Source organism: Varanus komodoensis, unplaced genomic scaffold (assembly GCF_004798865.1).
Source record: "Varanus komodoensis strain SLA01 unplaced genomic scaffold, ASM479886v1 scaffold1, whole genome shotgun sequence".
NCBI classification, from domain to species: domain Eukaryota; kingdom Metazoa; phylum Chordata; class Lepidosauria; order Squamata; family Varanidae; genus Varanus; species Varanus komodoensis.
Genome location: NW_025335268.1, coordinates 110,990,086 through 111,009,948, shown reverse-complemented (window position 1 = coordinate 111,009,948; position 19,863 = coordinate 110,990,086). Strand labels below are relative to the sequence as shown.

General features: G+C 41.8%; 1 protein-coding gene across 1 annotated transcript in view; it reads right to left on the bottom strand.

The window, feature by feature from the left end:
* The window catches only part of LRRC7 (leucine rich repeat containing 7), a 188,112-nt gene that overhangs the window by 163,267 nt on the left and 4,982 nt on the right, over nt 1–19,863 (bottom strand). The window contains exon 2 of the mRNA XM_044440627.1: nt 14,231–14,348. Within this exon, the coding sequence (XP_044296562.1) occupies nt 14,231–14,348 (118 nt within the window). The remainder of the gene's footprint in view (nt 1–14,230; nt 14,349–19,863) is intronic.

Below are 19,863 nucleotides of genomic sequence, written 5' to 3'. Positions count from 1 at the left end.
TCCACAGCAAAACGAAGGAAACGCCTATAACTTGGATGTATTGAAATATGAAAATAGGCATCCTTCAGATCCAATGAGGTGAAGCAATCCCCTCTTCCCAGCAACAGAAGAATACTTTGAAGTGTAGTCATCCGAACCTTCTTTGGTGTTATAAATCTATTGAGAGCTCTCAAGTCCAATATTGGTCTTAGACCCCCATCTCATTTCGGAACTGTAAAGTATCTGGAATAGAATCCATGGAATCCTTCCAATAATGACAGGTGACGAATAGCTCCTTTAGCGAGGAGTTGGTGAATCTCGTCTAACAGTACCAAAGAAGTCGGAGTATATCGAATAGGATTTGGTGATGGTACAACATCGAATTCGATTCCATATCCATGCTGGATGATAGATAACACCCATCCATCAGATGTGATGGACTCCCAAATGGAGAGTCGACTCTTCAGTCGATCCCCAAATTGGGGGGGGGGGTTGGAATGAGAGGAGAGGTTCGCTCGTCACATCAGCGCTGTCGCCAGTCCGTATCGAAATGGCGGCGGCCCTGTTGGAAGCGCTGTGGCGGTTGTTGCCTACGACGCTGCTGACGTTGATGCGGTTGCTGCTGCCGAGGCGGAAACTGTTGACGGTACTGTGGACGTGACCATGACCACTTGGGGGGGGCGGGTACAGATTGCAATTCCATACGACGGGCGGTCATCCTTGATTCATGGATTTTCAATTTGCTGTCCGTCCTTGCATGGAAGAGGCCGGAACCATCAAACGGCATCTCTTCAATTCTCCACTTCATCTCGTCCAGAAAATTGCAATTACGCAATCAGGCGTGCCTGCAGAGGGAAATTGCACCAACCAGTGACCTCGAATCAGAGTCCACGTGGTGCCTCGCGGTAGAAAGCTGTTGCACCGCCACTTGCATAGCTTCCCTAACAAAAGTCTTAGCAAGTTCGCCCTGGTTTCCCGGAAAAGTATCAATGATGGCGTCCAGGCGTTGCATCAGGAAATACTGGTAACGTGCCAGGGTTGCCTCGTAATTGGAGATTCTTAAACCAAGGCCCGAAGCTGCGTATACTCTGCGGGTGAGAGAATCAACCTTTCTACCCTCTTTGTCATGAGGTGAGGTGTGTCCACGGGCTTCCCGACCCTGCGAAGATTCTACAACAACCGAATTCGGAGAAGAATGCGGAGAAGAAAAGGGATGTCCTCTTCCCGCACCCGATACATGGACTCCTATTTATGAGAGGTCGGTTGTGGATTAGCTGGGAGGTCCCATGGCTGAGTCATCACCTGCCGTAAGGTCGTAATAAACGGCAAGGCAATAGATGTGGATCGTTCACCTCTAACCACATCATAAAAACGATTGGTGCTCAGTCCCGGCTGTTGGTGGGCTTCTATATCGAGCAATCTCACTAGTCTGGCCATCAGATCATTAAACGATACATATGGTTCCTCGGGCGACCCCGGACCCTGGGAAGCAACTACAGCATCCGGCGAGGTTGAGTCAGCCTCAGACTCTTCGGATTCCATCCAGTAGGGGGGCGGCATACTGGAGGAAGAATCTCCTGGAGACTCCGATCTGCCACTCTCTCTAGATCGTGCCCTTGGGGCGTCTCTGGGCGTTGAATGGAAATGCTGTCGAGGCGCTGATGGTGAAGATTATCCCCTAGAGGTTGGATAGTAGGCTGTAGAGTGGTACTCTTCCCGTCTCGGAGCAGAGGAGTACCTGGAGTGGTACCAATCATCAGACCTCGCATCCGAGGAATGGCTTCTATGGCTTCTCGGAGGGGAGATGGCGATCTCAGTGTCCATCGGGATCGGAGGCATCGGGGTTGGTGATCGAGCCCTAGGTGGGGAGTCTCGTATTTCCCCATCAGAGATAGAACCCCTCCTCGAATCCATAACGGGTTCGGCTGCCAGCCAGCACGGTGAGCCCGGTGGGGTAACCCTCATAGCCGCCTGGATGGTCGGGACTGAGGGGGTCGGTTCCGAAGTAGGTATCAGAATCGAGGAAGAGGCCAAGCCCAAGTGATGGTGTTTTGCCTGCTCGGGGTTCTTCGGCTTCTTAACCGGTTTGCCCGTCTTATCTTTCTTGGCCTTCTTCTGCACAGGATATTTATCTGAGTAGCTGTGCTTTCTCTTTTCCTTTTGCTTCTTTGGCAAGGAAACAGATTGATCGGCCATAGCATGAGCGCCTTCTTCAGAAGGGCGTGAGGGTGGAGCAATGGAGGAAGAGGCCGAACTTTGCGGCAGGTCAGCCGAAGTTGGACAGCCTTTGGGTGGGGCCACAATAGTGGAAGGCTTAGCCACCAGCCGATCAGATTGGAGGAGAGCCTGATCCCAAAGGAGTTTGCGGAGGTGGTTCTCCCTGTTCTTCCTCGCCTGTTTAGAGAAGGCCAAACAATGGCTGCACTTATCGGTTCTGTGCCCTTCCCCCAAACAAAGGAGGCACAGATCATGCGGGTCCACGGCAGGCATTTTGGAAACGCATTTTCTGCACTTGCGGAACGCCGCCCGTTGCGCCATTGTAGAAAGAAGAAAAAAGGAGATAGTAAAGCAGGAAAGTAATATTTTTCGCTTTTTTTTTTATAGAAACGATAAAGAAGAAAAAATGGTGTAAAGTTAAAGAAATATAAGTGAAATACTAACAACAAGAACAAGGGATATAAAAACTTGGTAAGAGAAAAAAGGAGATTTTCGAACGAGCAAGAAGGTAAATAACAATCTGAGCGAGAGCGAAGCGGCACTAGGCACAACGAACGGTGGTCGCAAAGACTGGAAAATGGCAGACACTCCGCTCCTTATATAATGCTGGAGGGGAGGGGGAGCGGAGTTCCCGCCAAAAACCGTTAGCTGTTAATCTTCTGGCCAAAGGCATTGCACAGGCGCAGAACCCATATGTGTGATGCACAGAGGCCACGACGAAGAATTATAGTTAAGTTTTTGGATATCCAACACATACCAAACCTTGAATATGTCTGGTGTCTACCAGGAAAAAAAATAGGCTCTAGCTGCAGGATTTTTGAATCTCCATGGATATTCTAAATGTAACATTTCCATATAGTTAAAAACATTTTTAGGGAGTTTTCTCCCTTTTACTTTTTTAGATTTATTCTTGTTAGGGTCTGATTCCATATCACCAATAATCAAAGCTTCTCCTTCTTGAAAGTCCATTATCTATTGAAATAATTTTTATAAAACTTTTCTTTTGCATCATTTGGAGCATATATTGTTGCCAAAGGCAGGCTGCTTATGTGTAACTGTCATTCTTTGAGTGGTCATCTGTGCATTCACACCTATGGGCTTGCCACAGAGTATAATGCCTCAATCAGAATAAATTTCCAAAGCTTGGTGTCATGGAGCCAGGCTCTCCCCCTGCACAGGTAGCATAAAAGGGGGGGGGGTCCCCACCCAGTCCCTCAGCAGCTGGCAATCCCCCGAGGGGGTGGAGGAGCAGATGATGGCACCTGGGGAGTCCAGGACTGGGACCACAGGGATCTCATTCAGTGAGGCTCCAGAGGCTGGGGACCTTGGCTGGTCCGCAGCGGCCTTAGTTGTCAGGGGCGGGGTCTTTCACACCGCAGCACCATTTCCTCCTTGTGGAAGCAGTGGTTCCGAAGGGGCTCTTGGCCAGGGAGGTTGCCCGTTTCCTAGCCCTGCAGGGTGCGGATGTGCCCTCGGCGGGAGGGTTGTTGCCCCCAGAGAGGTCAACAGTGGTGAGGGCCTTCTGCCATAGGGCCTGCTGGAGGTGGGTGGCCCTCTGTCATCCCGTTTGTTTTTTAAAGGCCTGGCTGTGAGGGCAGGTCACCATGATGTGCCCCTCGCCAAGGCAGAGGGGGCACTTGGAGTGCCCGTCATTAGCGAGCATTCGGGCCATGCAGGAAGTGGAAGAGCTGGCCATGTGGCTTGAATGGGAGCGCACGTGAAAAAGGGAAGAGGAGACTGGAGAGGTTTGTTAAGGAGGGGGAGAGAGAGAGCGGGCTTCTTTCTCTGGGTGAGAAAAGAGATAAGCAGAGAATTTTTTTTTTTTTAATAGTGAAGAGAGAGAAACAAAGAGACAAAATGGTGACCCAGGTGAGCTTTGCGAGTGGGGATCTGAGCTAAAGTGACACCCCCCCCACCTTATGCTACCTGCACAGGGGGAGGGACGGGCTCCATGACACTGAGCTTTGGAAATTTAATCTGATTGAGGCCTCACGTTCCACGGCAAGCCCATAGGTGTGATTGCACGGAGACCACGAAGAAGAATGTATTTATCTTCCCATTCAGGAGTCTTAACTTCAAAACAATAAATCTCCCTTTTGGGTCTTTTAATTCTTCTACCACTTTAAACCTTGATTATTAATATAAATGGAAACACCTTTTTTTGTATATCAGCTGAGGCTTCATACACTCTGCCCAGTGTCTTATGTAGAGGACTGGCTTTATGTGATAATATCTGCCAGTCCTTAACAGCAGACTCGCTGCCCTATTCTGGAGCATTTTCAAGGGAAGCCCCATGTAGAGCACATTGCAATAATCCAGACAAGAGGTTACCAGTGTGTGAATAACTGTTGCCAAGTTCTGCCTGTCTAGATAGGGTGGTAGCTGATAAATCAGCTTGAGCTGTTCTAGTTAATAAAAGGTGCTTGGAATTCACCTGGAAATCCAGAGATAATTCTGGGTGCAAGAGCATACCCAAGCTATGAACCTTACCCTTTAGGGGCAGTGTGACCCCATTCAGAACAGGCAAGATGCCTGGACAGAAGATATGCCCACCAACAGTATCTCCGTCTTGTCTGGATTGAGCATTAGTTTGTTGGCTATCATCCAATCTATTATCAAGCTCAGCCCATGATACAAAATATCCACTGCCACACCTCTTCGGATAACGAAAGCTCTAGCTTTCTATTGTCCCCACCTCCATGGCAATGCCGCAGAACTTGAGCCATCTTTCAGGGTACTGCTGAAAACAAAGATGGCAGCAGTCAGACCCAAGTAATAAAGTGTATGTACGTAAGTTTGTGTTAAACAAAAATTGGTGCCAGAATAGGCATGAACTGTGGTTCTCCTAGAGCACTGAGGTAATTGCAGCTGCTCAAAGATGCCTCCAACAACTGCTATACATTAAAAACAACATGCCTTCCAGAAATTATATCACACAAAAAACGTTCTTTTGGAACCAGCAAATATACTTCCTAGGCAGTTGCTTTCTGAATGAATAATACAGAGATCTTGCTTAAAATACCTGCCAGCTTATAATTTTTCTTTAGTAAGGCACTTCATTGGGAATAAGCTCTTTTTAAAAATGAAGTCAAACTATAGCCTTAGCAGTTCTGGGGGCAGTCCTATAATGGGTCTGGGGTCTAAATACACAAAGGAAAGCTGAGAAAAATTCAATTAAATTGACTGTAATATAAGGTATTCATTCACTGTAGTGATGAAGATGATTTTACAAAAATAAAAATAGCTCCAGCATGCCCTAAAGACAGAAGGAATACAACAGAATGTTCATCTTAATGATACATCCCGTGCATTATGTAACACTTTCTATTCTGACACCATTAGACAACCAGAGTGCCCAAACAGGTAGCAGAGAAAATTAAAGGAAATCAATTAGGTGCACTGTTGTCAGAATTTGGCCCTTTGAGGTTGTGCTCTGCTCATGAAACTCCTTTGGACTCTAAGAAACTGCTTCGCTTTAGTCAACTCCCAGTTCAGAGACTATATTAAAACAGAGGCTGCCGAGCAATCTTTCCAGCTGGTCATCACAGACCTGGAGAGAAGTTTTGCAAGTTATTACACACAGAAGCAACCATAGCCACTTTCCCCAGCAAATGGCTAGGAAAGGTGGGAATTATACTCCAAAGCATCTGGAGGCTACCTGTTTGGAAAAGACTGACCTAGAAGATTTTCCCAAGTTTTATAGATTATATGGTCTGTGAGAAGGACGAACAAACTAAAAATAGGCATATGAAGCTTTACATGCTTTCATTTTCACCTGTATAATGAAGTTAACATTTTGTAGGGGTAATGCAGAGGGTGTGATTTTACTATTTTTCACTAATACAGATGGCTTAGGATCCCAAGTATGCTTCTGCAAACGTTCATGCCATTTGCTTCAGAGCTCTGGGTAACCCTCTGAAATGGAAAGGGAAAATCAGCAGAAATTGCTGTGCCTGCTCCACCCATGGAATCCACTACTAGATCTTGGTCCAATTTCCGGCAGAAAGACTCATTTTTCCTTAAAATTGGATAGGATCCAAGCTATAAAAACTGGAATGCTTTTTAAAAAGAATATAGTTATAAGAGTATTTAATAGGGCGATCTTCTGAGGGCAGAATTCTATGGAATTTTGGGCAGAAAAAAAGGCCTACAATTCTGAGCATGATGCTTTTTTTTTTAATCTAAACAGATGATAGAATTATTTTTTTCCACTTTAAGTAGTCTAACAGAAATAGTTCTTCCATTACCAGAGATACCAAGAAGTTATAGTGTGTATTGCCCCTATTGCATAGTGGCATTAACAAGTAAGACAAAATAAATGTTGGATAATGAATTTAGTTAATTGCTCCCATCTTTAACAGAGTTAGATTGTAATCCTATCGCCATTATACATTATCTAGAAGGCCATAAGAAAATTCAGAGTATCAGTTCTAATGTCAGAAAAGTGCTTAAGGTCAGAGCTGGGACTCCAAACTCAAAGCACCCTCCCTCCACCCTCACAGCTAGTTGGACCTCACACATGCAGCTTTGGAGCTGGAACTGGCAGGGAGCGAGAGGGAAGCCTCAAGGCTCTGCTAGGATATGATTAGTGTCCAAGCTCCTCATGAGCAGTGGTGGTTTTGAAGGGTGAGAGAAGTACAGAGGCGATCCTTGCCTCTGGACGTCTCCTGCTATGAACACTGGATGCTGCCCACTAAATTATGACAACACAAGCTAGTTAAGGACTGGCAATCTAACTCTGCCTTCCTACAATTAAAACTGGCAATTGGTTTTGAAACGACAATTTATATGTTATTTTTAGCTGTCTTCAATACCATTTTTTAGAAAGGCACAATATAAAACAAACAATGAGTACTATTTTAAACATTACCAATACATATCTCATCCTAGTTTCTCTTGTCAGTTGTGCTCTTGCCTACCATGCACTCTTGATATCTACATCTTATGTTGCACCAACTAACATTTTTCCAGTACCTATTTTATCAAGCACATTTTCGTAAGTGCATCTATCAAATATATTTCAGTATGCCAGTTTCCTACTCTTTTCCTGCCCACTCATATCTCCAGCACATGGCATGAACTATGAGTAATTAATATCAAAGAATGGTTTGATAAAATACAGCAAAGCTCAGTTTAGACATAATACCAAGCCATAATTTAGTAATATTATATAAACCATTATTTAGTAATGTATTTCCCCTTCCCTAGCCTGACATAAATGCGAAGAAATCAGTAGATTTTTCTACTTCCTGTTTTTAACCACAGTTTATTGCTGTGTTTGGAAAGGACCAAGTTTATCCTTTATTGAAACAACTCAGAATGAAACTTTTGGTCCTGGCCCATTTCAACAAAGTACACGTTTAACTAATCAGAACTCCCAGTTCAATAAAAATGAGAAACTGCAGTTGCATTAAACTGAGAAACAGATACTTCCAATTTGTACAGCTTTGCTGGAGGAGAGCCCCAAGCTTCATTGATGTCAGTTCTCACAATATTAAACCATGGTTTAGCATGATGTTTGAACATTACTGAACAAAATAAAAAGCTTCTAACTTAAATTCAGACAACTGAAAAGTCCCAATGCTGTCAAAATTATAAAGCATGCAAGAAATGGTCTGAGATGCAACTAATGTTTTCAGCATTCTTTCCTGAGACAAATGAGAGTAGTGATGTATTTACCACATATAGTTGTTTACTGGAGTACTGATATTAATTTAGTTATATGGCATTCTCCATGTTTATAAGGAACAGGTTTGACAATGGGCTTCAGTATAGCCTATTGACAATGGATAGGAAGCAAATGGGGAGAACACATACTTATTTCAGTTATATGCCCTTTGGATTAGTTAAAAATGTGAGTTTTGAGGAAGAATATAACATTTTTCATTGACCTCCAATAGCCTTAAGAACTAGATGTAAAAGTCAGCATTCTTCATATTTTGAACATTTAGTATGAAATGCACGTGCATATATTGGCTTGCAATCCTTGACAGTGCATTTTAGTAATTAATTTTCTTGTTATTACTAAATTCCATATTCTACATTTACTCCACATTTATGATCAGCTGCAAAATGCCCAATAGAGAATCAATAAAGATAACATAAATCTTGTATGTATGTGTGTGTGTGTGTGTGTGCGCGCGCGCGCGTTCAAATTTCAAATATATATTTCAGATGTCATGGCCTCGATTATGTTAGAGTTTGGTTGTTTCTACACTATGGACAAACCAATACTCCCTGGTCATAAGGTCTCTTAGTATTTGCAGTTCTTTAAAAAGACAATTTGTATATGTATGTATAAGTATCTCTTTCAGCACCAGCACCAAATCACAATTGTGGTTATTCTATAGGGGAAGGCATGATTTTTAAACTAGGATAAAATTTTGCATGTTTTGTACTAAATAAACACCCCAGTTTCTTATTTATATGGGTTTAAACTATGAAGCAAAAGTGAAACAGGAAAGCAAGTCTGACATTCCCCATCCAGCCCACAATAATATTTTGCCTCACAATAGAAGTGTCATGAATGCATTTTCTATTTAATCATTATTGGTTGGAACCAGATTTATTCTGGATCAACTTCACTGCCCCCCCCCCCAAAAATGCTACACAGTCAGTCAGCAACCCTGCTGATTGGGGTGAGCTGTGGTGTGGATTCCCCAATATCTAGTGGAAGGTCCTTTTGGGTGCAGAACCCTTCCTCTCACAGAAGATCCCTTCCTGTCATGAAAGAAAGATCTTGGGTCCAACTATACGTATACATACACTCCTATATGAATTGAAGGAATAAAGGCTAATGTGTTTCTTTTTTTAACCCAAACACTTTTTGCAGTGCAAGTAAGAACATAAAAGTCTTCAATCCTCTTTACATTTAGCCAGAGATCTATGGTAATTTCCTAAAACCAAAGTGAAGGTTTAAAATGTGAAAATGGAATTATCCACCAAACCATGATGAAGCTTTAACATAGAATCAGCATATTCGTAGTATTGGCAATTCATTCCACATTATCTATTTAGAAATGAAGCATAATTAAGGCCCATTCACAATTTTGTACCTTGGCATCAGTCAGCTTTAAAATGATGGCGTTCTCTTAGCAAACTGTTCTAAACTATTGTTTTTAAAAGGAGGCAGATGGAAAACACAACTGCCATTTGCACAGTGACAATTAGCACTATGACCCTAAACATTTGCATTGTGGTATCTACTTCTGAAGCTTCCTGCAATATTAGAAAGAATGCTGTGGTTGCACACTAGCTGGGACACTTATTCTTGCATGTGAAGAATCATAGAATATTTAATAGAGTTTGAAGGAGCCAGAGGCCGTCAGGTCCAGTGCAGGGCTCCAAGTTAAACCATCCCTCTCAGTTGCCTGTCCAGTTGCATTCTGAATGCCTCTAAGTGTGAGACAGCCCACAGCCTCCTTAAGGTAATTGGTTTCATTGTCATACTGCTTTAATAGTCAGGAAAATTTTCCTGATATCTAGATGGATTCTGGCTTCCTGTAACTTGAGCCCATTATTTCATGTCCTGCACTTGGGATGATCAAAAAGAGATCCTGTCCTTCCACTTTGTGACAGCTTTTCAAGTACTTGCAGAGCGCTATCATATCTCCCCTCAGTCTTCTCTTCTTGGGGCTAAACATGACCAGCTCTTTCCATCTCTCCTTGCAGGAGTTTGTTTCCAATCTCTGGATCAATCAACCTTGTGACCCTCTGAACAATTTCCCATCTTGTCTGCATAATTCATTAACTGTGGTGCCCAAAACTGGACACAGATGAGGCCTAACAGGTGATGAATAAAGTACTTCATGTGATTTGGTAGTGATACTTCTATTAATGCAGCCTAAAATAACCTTTGCCCTCTTTGCAGCCACATCACATTGTTGACTCATATCCAGCTAGCGATCTACAACAATTCTAAGAGCCTTTCCACTTGCAGTATTGTTGAGCCAAGTATTCCCCATCTTGGAACTATGCATTTGGATTCTTTTTGCTAGGTGCAGAACTTGGCATTCATCCCTATTGAATGTCATTTTGTTGTTTTCAGCCCAGAGCTCCAACTTATCAAGATCACCTTGAATCTTCTTTCTGTCTTCCAGAATATGAGCTATCCCATCTAATTTTGCACAATATGCAAATTTGATTATTGTTCCTTGTACTTCCTCATCCAAATCAAATAAGAGGTAGCCCACTTATTACCTCTTACGAGTTTGAGAAGGTGTCACTAATGAGCACTCTGAATCCAATTTTATAGACAATTGTGGATCCACCTAATAGTTGTTCCATCTCGCCCACTTTTAGCTTGTTTGGTAATCAGGAAGTTGTGAGACACTTTGTCAAAAACTTTGCCAAAGTCAAGATATATTATGTCCACAGTATACCTACAGTCCATCAGGGAGGTTACCCGGTGAAATCGGATTAGTCTGAGGAATTTGTTCTTCAGAAGAAAGCGTTGGCTTCCAGTCATCACTGCATAGCTTTCAAGGTGTTTGCAATCTGACTGCTTTATAATCTGATCCAGAACTTTCCCAGGAATTGAAGTCAGAGAGACTGGTCTACAGTTCTCAGGTTCTTCTTCTTTCCTTTCTTGAAGAAGAGACAACATTATCCCTTCTCCAGTCATCTTGTATGTCTGTCCTTCATGATTTCTCAAAGATAATAGACAGTGGTTCTGAGAGTTCTGCCAGCTCCTTTATGACTCTGTGGTGGAGTTCATCAGGCCCTGGAGATTTGAACTCATTCAACTCAATTAGATGATCCCTGACCAATTTCTTATCAATCTTGAGTTTCATCCTGCTTCTTCACCCTGTACGTCCCCTTCATCAGAAAGGTCATAGATCTTTTTTTGGGAGAAGACTGAGCCAAAGTCTTCTTGCTTTTAGCATTCCTCACTAGCCTCCATTCATTCCTAGCTTTAGCCTTCCTGGCACCATCTTCTCAATTCTGTGCCACCTGCTTGTATTCTTCCTTTGTAGCCCAGTCATCCTTCCACTTCCTATAAATGCCTATTTTGTTCTCAGATCATCTTTATCCTTTTGTGAAGCCACATGGGCTTCCTCTGTTGTCTTCTACCACTTTTCCTTGTTAGATTTGTTTGTAATTGTGCCTTTAGAATTTCCTTTTTAAAAAATCCCCACCCATCCTAGACGCCTTTTCTCTTAATAGTGAATTGCCATGCGACTTTGCTTACCATTGTTCTGAGTGTATTAAAATTGGCTACATGTGCATAGAGGGTATATGTTTGGCTACATTTGGCTTTTGTTTCCTTTAGAATCAAGTATGGCATTGTCATTTTCCCCCAGAGTCTCTATAGCTACAACTTTGTCCACTAAGCCTTCCCTGTTGGTTGGTATCCACTCAAGGATAGCTGTTCCTCTTGTTCCTTCCTCCACTATCTGTTGGAGGAAGTTATCAGCAACACATGTTAGGAATCTTTTTGAGGAGCCATGTTTCACAGAATTTGTCTCCCAACAGATACTGGGAAAACTGAATTACCCAATAACAATGACATCATGCCTCCTTCAAAAACTGGCTATTTGCTTTTCAAAAGTTTCATTCTCATCTGTTCCTTGAATGGGTCGTTGGTAATAGACTCCAACCAGTGTGTTCCTTTTATTCCTTACTACATTTATACTATTCCAGATGGTCTTGATGGTCCTACTAAGCTGATCCTACTGCATTTCTGTGCATAGATATGTATCTTTAACATATAATGTGACTCTTACTGCCTTTCTGTTCCTTCTGTTTTTCTTGAACACGTTATAGCCTTCAATTGTTGAATTTCAGTCGTGGGAATCATTTCACCAAGTTTCAGTTTTATCTATCAGGTCATATTCCCCATACCTGTATTAAGAGTTCCAGCTCATGTTGTTTATTTCCCATACTCCAGGCATTAGTGTACAGACATGTGCTTTATACTATAGCTTTCTTCTTACATTTTTTGGAAGAGCATTATTGGGCACTGTTAAAACTGCTCGCTCTATTGTGATGCATAAGACTTTGTCTGTTGATGTTATGCCCAGGTGAACATCTTCTTCCCCTGTAGGATTCAGTTTAAAGCCTTCTTGACAAACCTCTTCATGCTGTGGTCATACACCTCTTTCCAGCCCTTGTAAGGTGCAACCCATCTCTTGCCATCAGTCCATCTTCCAGGAAGTGAAGTCAATGGTCCTATAATCTCTCACATCTCTCATGCTGGCACCACCTTCATAGCCAGGCATTCACTGGGAGTATTTTTCTTTCCATATTTCACTTCCAAGAACTGGAAGGAATGAAGAGAAAACTATCTTGACCTCAAAGTTCTTGATTTTCCTCCATCAAGTTTCAGAGTCTGACCTAATTTCCTCAAAGCTGCTCTTGGCAGTGCCATGCCTAAGTGTTTAAGAAGGAAGGGATACTTGTCAGTGGACTGTGAGCCTTGGCAGTCTTTCAATTAAACTATAATCTGTTCTCCAGGGAGACAGCATGCCCGACAGATCTTCCTGACAAACATGTGTTTCCATCTCATGCAAAAGTGATTCTCCTACAACCAACACTGTTTTCTTCTTGTTCTTGCAAGCCTTGGTAAAATTGCCACTACTTGGTTGACCTTTAGCCTCTTGTTTAGTGTAGCATAGGATGACTTGTAGTTCTTCCACTGCAGGTTGTCCTCCTGAAACTGAAAGTGGTTGGATAGTTCCATTTGCTTCCACTGGTGTAGAGTGTTTTCTAGTTCTTCTGCACCTGTTACCCTTTTCCAGGGAGTTTCCTCATTTTTCCTTTCACTTAGGATTCTCCTCTTCTGTCTCAGCCTGCTGTTGCACTTCTGGCTTCTGTACTAGTCTTAGTTTTCGTAGTTCCACCACTTTGTCTAAAAACTCTTCATCTTCATTTAATACCTTGAGGGTGGACCTTCACTGCTCTAGTGCCCTCACCTTTTCTTCCAACAGGGCTACTAGCTTGCATGTTCTCCATATATAGGCCATGTTGCCCTGAGGCAAAAAACCAAACATAGCACAGACCTTTCAGGTCACCACCACTGGAGAGTCTTCTCAAACCATTCTTTCTGCTACATCTTTGATTTTCGCTCACTCGCCCTGTTGTAACAATGAGTGCTTTCTCCTGTCTTCCCTAAAGGTTAACAGGACAGTCCTACCAGTAAATGGGAGTGTGTTAACAAGGAAGACCACAAAGAGAAAAACTAAAAGGAAAAGGAAAGGGGCAAAAAGGAGTTTTTTTAAAGTAAAAAAAAAGGGGGGGGGAGGTAGGGATTTTCCCCCTTGACCTCCCCTGCCAAACTCAGCCACCAAACTCCTGCTTGCTCACTCTTTGGAAGCTTGGCTTCTTGTATCACAGACTCCCTACAGCAGCTGGGGGAGCTTGCTCTGCTCTGTTCTGCTCTGCTCTGCTCTGCTGGGAGTCAGGAACCAGAATGAATCTGCCCACCCACACTGCTGCCAGTAATCAGGGCACTCCTTTCAGTTGCAGCTCTCAGGAGCACATGCTCTCTTGGAAAAAAACCTGTTTGCTGAGCTAATCCAGGCTCCGCACCTCTTCACCTCTGCTTTTGTCTCCTCTTCCACTGCAACTCTGCCACCAAACTCCTGTTTAATCTTCCTGTTCACTTGCTCGATTGCTAGCTGGGTTGCTTGTATCCCAGAATCCCTAGTCCAGCTGACTCCTCTGATCTGCTCAGCTCAGAGCCAAGCACCAGAATTAAGAAAGACAACCTTGTTGTTGGACCTTAATTGAGTTCAGATTAAATTAGATGACACACTAAAAAGAACAGAATAGAAGATTTAATTTGGACACCATCCTATGCATATTCACATCATGGCTGGCTGTGAAGAACAAGGAGTGTTTTCTGTCAAAGCATGCATAGGATTGTGCCTTTGGAGATCTTCTTTTTATGCCATTGAGATAAAATATTCTGGATATATGAGATCTAATTCTTTTACCAGAAGACAAAATCGGTGAGATAGTTTTTAATTTTATTTTTTGTTGTTAAAATGAGCCTACAATAAATGAAAAGGAATGCAATAACATTTTTCCTTACCATTTTTACTGATGTCAAGTTCTTTAAGATTAACTAAACTGGCAATGCTGGTTGGCAGGCTTGAAAGGTCATTGTCTGGGATACTCAGTTTACGTAGAGCTTGACAGTTGAATAATTGCTACAACAACAATAGAAAATTGGTTATAATACTCCCTTTATACTTTACTGTACTGTTAACATTTAGAGGAAATAACATAGCACAAAATACCTCACATTTGCTCATAGCTAGTAAGGACCAGTGCACACACAATGAGGCTTATCTCTTAACAGTAGCTAAGAATGTTCCCTCCACACAGCTCCCTGAGAGTAAATCCTACAACTCTGTGTCATAATTGCAGTGAAAAGATATGTTAAAAGGGGCCAAATGGTTAAGAAAACATGAACTACTTTTGTTGTGAAGATTGATGCAATAAGACTGGAAACAAGGTGATGTTTAGTGACATCCAAGAAGAAGAAAAGGTGTTGACCCTCTTTTTGGGTATTTTTTCCACCTCAGAAGGTGAAACCACCATTTTAACACTTTTCTTACAGAAATTATTCTAAAACGATAAAGGGTACAGAATCACACCACACCAGAAATCTTCACCAATTCAGTGACACCTTAATGTTGAAATATTAAAACCCAAACAATGCATAAACGATTTAAACACTTGCAGAATGCTGTTGAACCAAATGAAATTGAAATTCACTTTCTTTTAGCATCTAACATATAAATTTGCACTGCTACTGCATATTTTATAAAAGGCTCCATCATCTGTTCAAACTGCATTTACTTCAGGTGGTTTGAGAGCCATTGAAAAGAGATCATTCATTTGGACTGGTGAATACAGAAACTTAATGCAAACCAATTAGTCCCTTTTGGAATAATTTTGTCATCCACCTTTCAGTCTGAAAAAAAAGAACAACAAGTAATGGCAACAATAAGAAATTTACAAAGGAATGAAATTACTCTGAAGAGCCATTTCAACAGCTACATTTCTCCAGGAAACCTTATTTAAGGTTGAAAATTTATGCCCTTGAAAACTAACACTCCGGTGAGGATAACTAACATGCAGTAGGTACATATTCCTTCTAGGCAGGAACCCATGCACTATTATACTGCTGTGATTTAGGCTGCACAATTTCCAATGTCAACCTGATACTGAAAGGGTTAAATGAGTCAAATTCATTATGGTGATCCTGAAAACTACTACATTACCAAACTTGTCTTCAAATGGTCAAATGAATCTAATATACTATTTTGAAAAAGTCCCAAGACCTCCCACTTATATTGAACCCTAGAATTGCATGCAGGGAGACTCTATATTTATAACTTACAATGCCTTTAAACTAAAAACTACAATAAGAGGTTGTGATAGTAGGAGGTGAGGGTGGAACACACAGCTTCATACGGTTTGATCTCTCCAGGCTTGAACACTATAGAACAATGCCAGCAAGTATGTTAGCTTAAACTGAATTTGACTAAATATGCAATCTTTTGCAGGTTTAGACAGAAAAAAGTGTGACAACTTCCATCATGCATGTCTTAAAATCAAAACTGCTTACTACTTGTAATGGCAGGATGGCCTTGTTTGAATGTATAAGCAACATCAGCCCCATTAGAAGCAAAACAATTCCCTCACTTGATGGCAGAGCCATGACAAGGAACCATTTATTTATTTAAACCATTTTTATGCCGCTCCATTCACAAAAAGCCTCGGGGTGGCTTACAACAATAATAAATAAACATAAATAAACAGTTTATACAATTAGAGTTAAAGAACCGGAAACATCTCAGCATGTACATAAAAATCCCATAAATACAATTCATAAATACAAACCATAACAAGGATGAGGCAAGTTCCTTTTGTTCTAAAGTGATAAGAAGGTACAGATGTTGACACGTCGTAGAAGTTCAGGGGGCTTTCACATAAACCAAATTAAGAGTCCTATGTATGCTTAAACAAACATATAGCCTATAACTTCCAGAATTCCCCAGGCTATTCATACTGGATAGGGTGTGATGGGAGTTGTAGGACATTTTTCCATCTAAACATGTATAAAACTGCACTTAAAATGTTTTTAAATTGTTTCTCAGCAACTTCAGGTCACTAACAAAAGCACAGTGTCAAAATATATCTTAAATAGTATTCCTGAAGCATTTAAAGTCCACATAAAGAAAAGAGTTGCACTACATAACTTAATTGCCCATGAAACAGAAGAAATGCAGACTGAAAGCAGACAGATTATTAGGGAAGAATGTAAAAAGGCGATTACACAATTTGCGTAAACTGTCTTCAAATTCTGTAATTATCTGACAGTATACCAAAAATTTAAATAAATAAATTCCTGTAGCAAGAGAAAAAGAAAAGCCTAGCTGTATTATGAAGAAACACAATTGCTAAGGACAGTCGAGAAGCAGAAGGAAGATATGACAGAAATAGGGTCAGAATCACTATTTCAACTTTTCAGAAATTATCACACATACAAAAAGTAGTAGTACACTGTCCAGTGCTGTCAAGACTTGAGGCAGCTTCAGGGCTCCCTCTGCTGGCCAAAGGCCAGCGGAGCAGCTCTGGTGGTTGCAAGATTCTGACCTCAGTCCACTGCCGCTGCCAGGGCTCACATGAGTTCCACCTGGGGAGCCCTGAGTGAAAGCTATACAAGAACCAGCTCTTCCTCTCAGAACCTGCCTTGGCAACAAAGGTCTCCTGTTGTTGGTGAAGCCCTTCCTGGTCTGTTAGACCTGGAACTCCACTCCAGCATCCTGCCTACGTATGTTCCTGCATCCTGCCTGCATTCCTGTGTCCTGCCTGTACCTCTTCTCTCCCTGACCGGTCTGCCTTCCTTGGTTCTCCCACCCTTGGCTCACTTTGGACTATGCTACCATCTCTATGGACTTGCCTAGTATATCGACCTCCGGCTTGACCTTGGACTTTGTACTGGACTTCCTCTTGCCACGTCCTGTCTGCCTGGGTCCCAGTGCCTTTTCCCTGTTAGTCAGCCGCCCTCGCCCTGGACACTGACAAGTGCAAAGAAATAGAAGTGAACTACAAAAGTAGAAGTAGAAGAAGATCCTCTAGAAGATCCAAGAAATCAAAGGGAAATTTAAACCTAGATTAGAAATGCTGAATGACCAGTTGGAAAACATACAATCTGATCAAGATCAAGAGAAAATCAAGGGACAGTGGAAACAATATACAGAAGAACTATACAGAACAGATGAAAGGATGACAGACTTCTATAAAGAGAAATCCTACGAGAAAGAACCTGACATATTAGAAAGTGAAGTGAAATCTGCTTTGAAAGCAGTTAGAAGGATTAAAGCACCCAAACTAGATAAGACACCACTAAAACTATTCCATGCTGCACATTGGTACAAATCCAAACAAGACTATTCCAATATATATGGATAACCAAACAATGTTCCACAGACAGAAAACATTCAACGTATATTCTAATTCCCAAGAACGCAGATGCAAAAGAGCACAGCAACCACAGAACCACTGCACTAATATACCATGCAAGCAAAATGATCCACAAAGGGTTACAACAAGGAATTCTATTGTAAATTAACTGAGAAATGCCTAATTTTCCAAATGGCTACTATTACTACACAATATGGAAAGACAGAATAGGTTCCTACAGGCTGATGACAAGGAGATATTTTCCCTCCCTATCTCTTCAGTCTGTACACTGAACACATTATAAGGAAAGCTGGATTAGGATGAGAGCGAGAAGGAATGCAAATTGGTGGAAGATATAGCAATAATTTAAGTTATGCAGATAATACCATATTACTGATAGAAAGAAGCAATGAATTGAAATGACTTTCTATGAGATCTAAAGAACAAAGTGCAAAAGCAGGACTGCAGCTGAACATGAAGCAAATAAGAAATACGACTACAGAAGAATCACATATCTATATGGTCAACAATAAGAAAGTTGAAATTGTAAAAGACTTTGTATACCTTGGCTCAATCCACAATTCAAACAGAGAGTACAGCCAAGAAATCAGAAAAAGACTGAGGCTAGGAAGGGCAGCAATGAAGGAACTAGAAAAGATCATAATGTGTAAGATGTTTCATTAGAGCCCAAGGCCAAGATCATCCACATGTTTGTCTTCATGGTCATTATGTATGTGCATGAAAGCTGGAGAGTAAAGAAAGCTGACAGGAAGAAAATTGATGCATTCAAGCATGGCACTGGAGCAGAGCTCTGCAAAGACCAAGCCAGCACCTGCCCTGTAAGAAAAATGATGCAAGTGAGGCTGTTGTATTATGAGAAAGTACATTATGAGAAAGCATGGGTCACTAGGGAAAGTCAAATGCAGAAGAAGAAAGGAAAGACCAAATATGAGATGAATTTATTCCATAAAGGAAGTCATAACCACAAGTTTACAAAAGCTGAGCAAGGTCGTCAAGGATAGCATATTTCGGAGGGCATCCATTCACATGGTCTCCATAAGTTGAAGACAACTTGATGGCACACTGACAACAAAATTTCAGGTAAAATCTTGGTATATAGAGACAGCCCCCCCCCCAGTACTTTATAACGTTTTTAACCTTTTTTAATTTAAAGCTCACAAACTGGGTCCTTCAGATGTTTTGGCCTACCGCTCCTATAAGTCACTCATGTGGGTCAACAGTAGCTGTGGGCCAACACAGCTGGATGGCCAACATTACCCATCCTTGCTAGACTTGTATTAGATTCCCCACCCCCAAGAAATTCATTTGTTTATGGCCCATTTGCACTGACTGTATGTTTCCAAACTTCGTTCAAGGTGTTGTTTTTTAACTATAAAGCCTTTATGGCTTTGGACTTAATACTTGATCGCCTTCCTCTTAAAGTGTTGCCTTGTGTCTTGTTCAGTTACAAAGTTGGGCGCGACTCCTTGTGAGCCAACCCCATGCCTACCGCACCAGTGACTCCATCCAGCCACCTCATCATCTGCCATCCAGTTCTCCTTTTGCCTTCACTACTTCCCAGCATCAACATCTTTTCCAATGAGTCCTTCCTTCTCACTAGGTAGTCAAAGGATTTGAGCTTCAGCTTCAGAATCTGTTCTTCCGAAGAACAGTCAGGTTTGATTTCCTTTAGGATAGACTGGTTTGATTTCTCTGCAGTCCAAGGAACTCTCAGGAGTCTTCTCCAACATCACAATTCAAATTCTATTTCTTTGCACTGTTCATTTAAGAAGGCATTCTTATCTCTTCTAGCTATTCTCTGGAATTCTGCATTCAGTTGGGTGTATCCTTCTCTTTCTCCCTTGCATTTTGCTTCTCTTATTTCCTCAGCTATTTGTAAAGCCTCCTCAGACAGCCATTTTGCTTTCTTGCATTTCTTTTTCTTTGGGATGGTTTTAGTTGCTACCTCTTGTACAATGTTGCGAACCTCCATCCATAGTTCTTCAGGCACTCTGTCTATCAGATCTAATTCCTTAAATCTATTGGTCACCTCTACTGTATATTCATCAGGGATATGATTTAGGTCATACCTGAGTGGCCTAGTGCTTTTCCCTCCTTTCTTCAATTTAAGCCTAAATTTTGCAACAAGAAGCTTGTGATCTGAGCCACAGTCAGCTCCTGGTCTAGTTTTTACTGACTGTATAGAGCTTCTCCATCTTTGGCTGCAGAGCACATAGTCAATCTGAT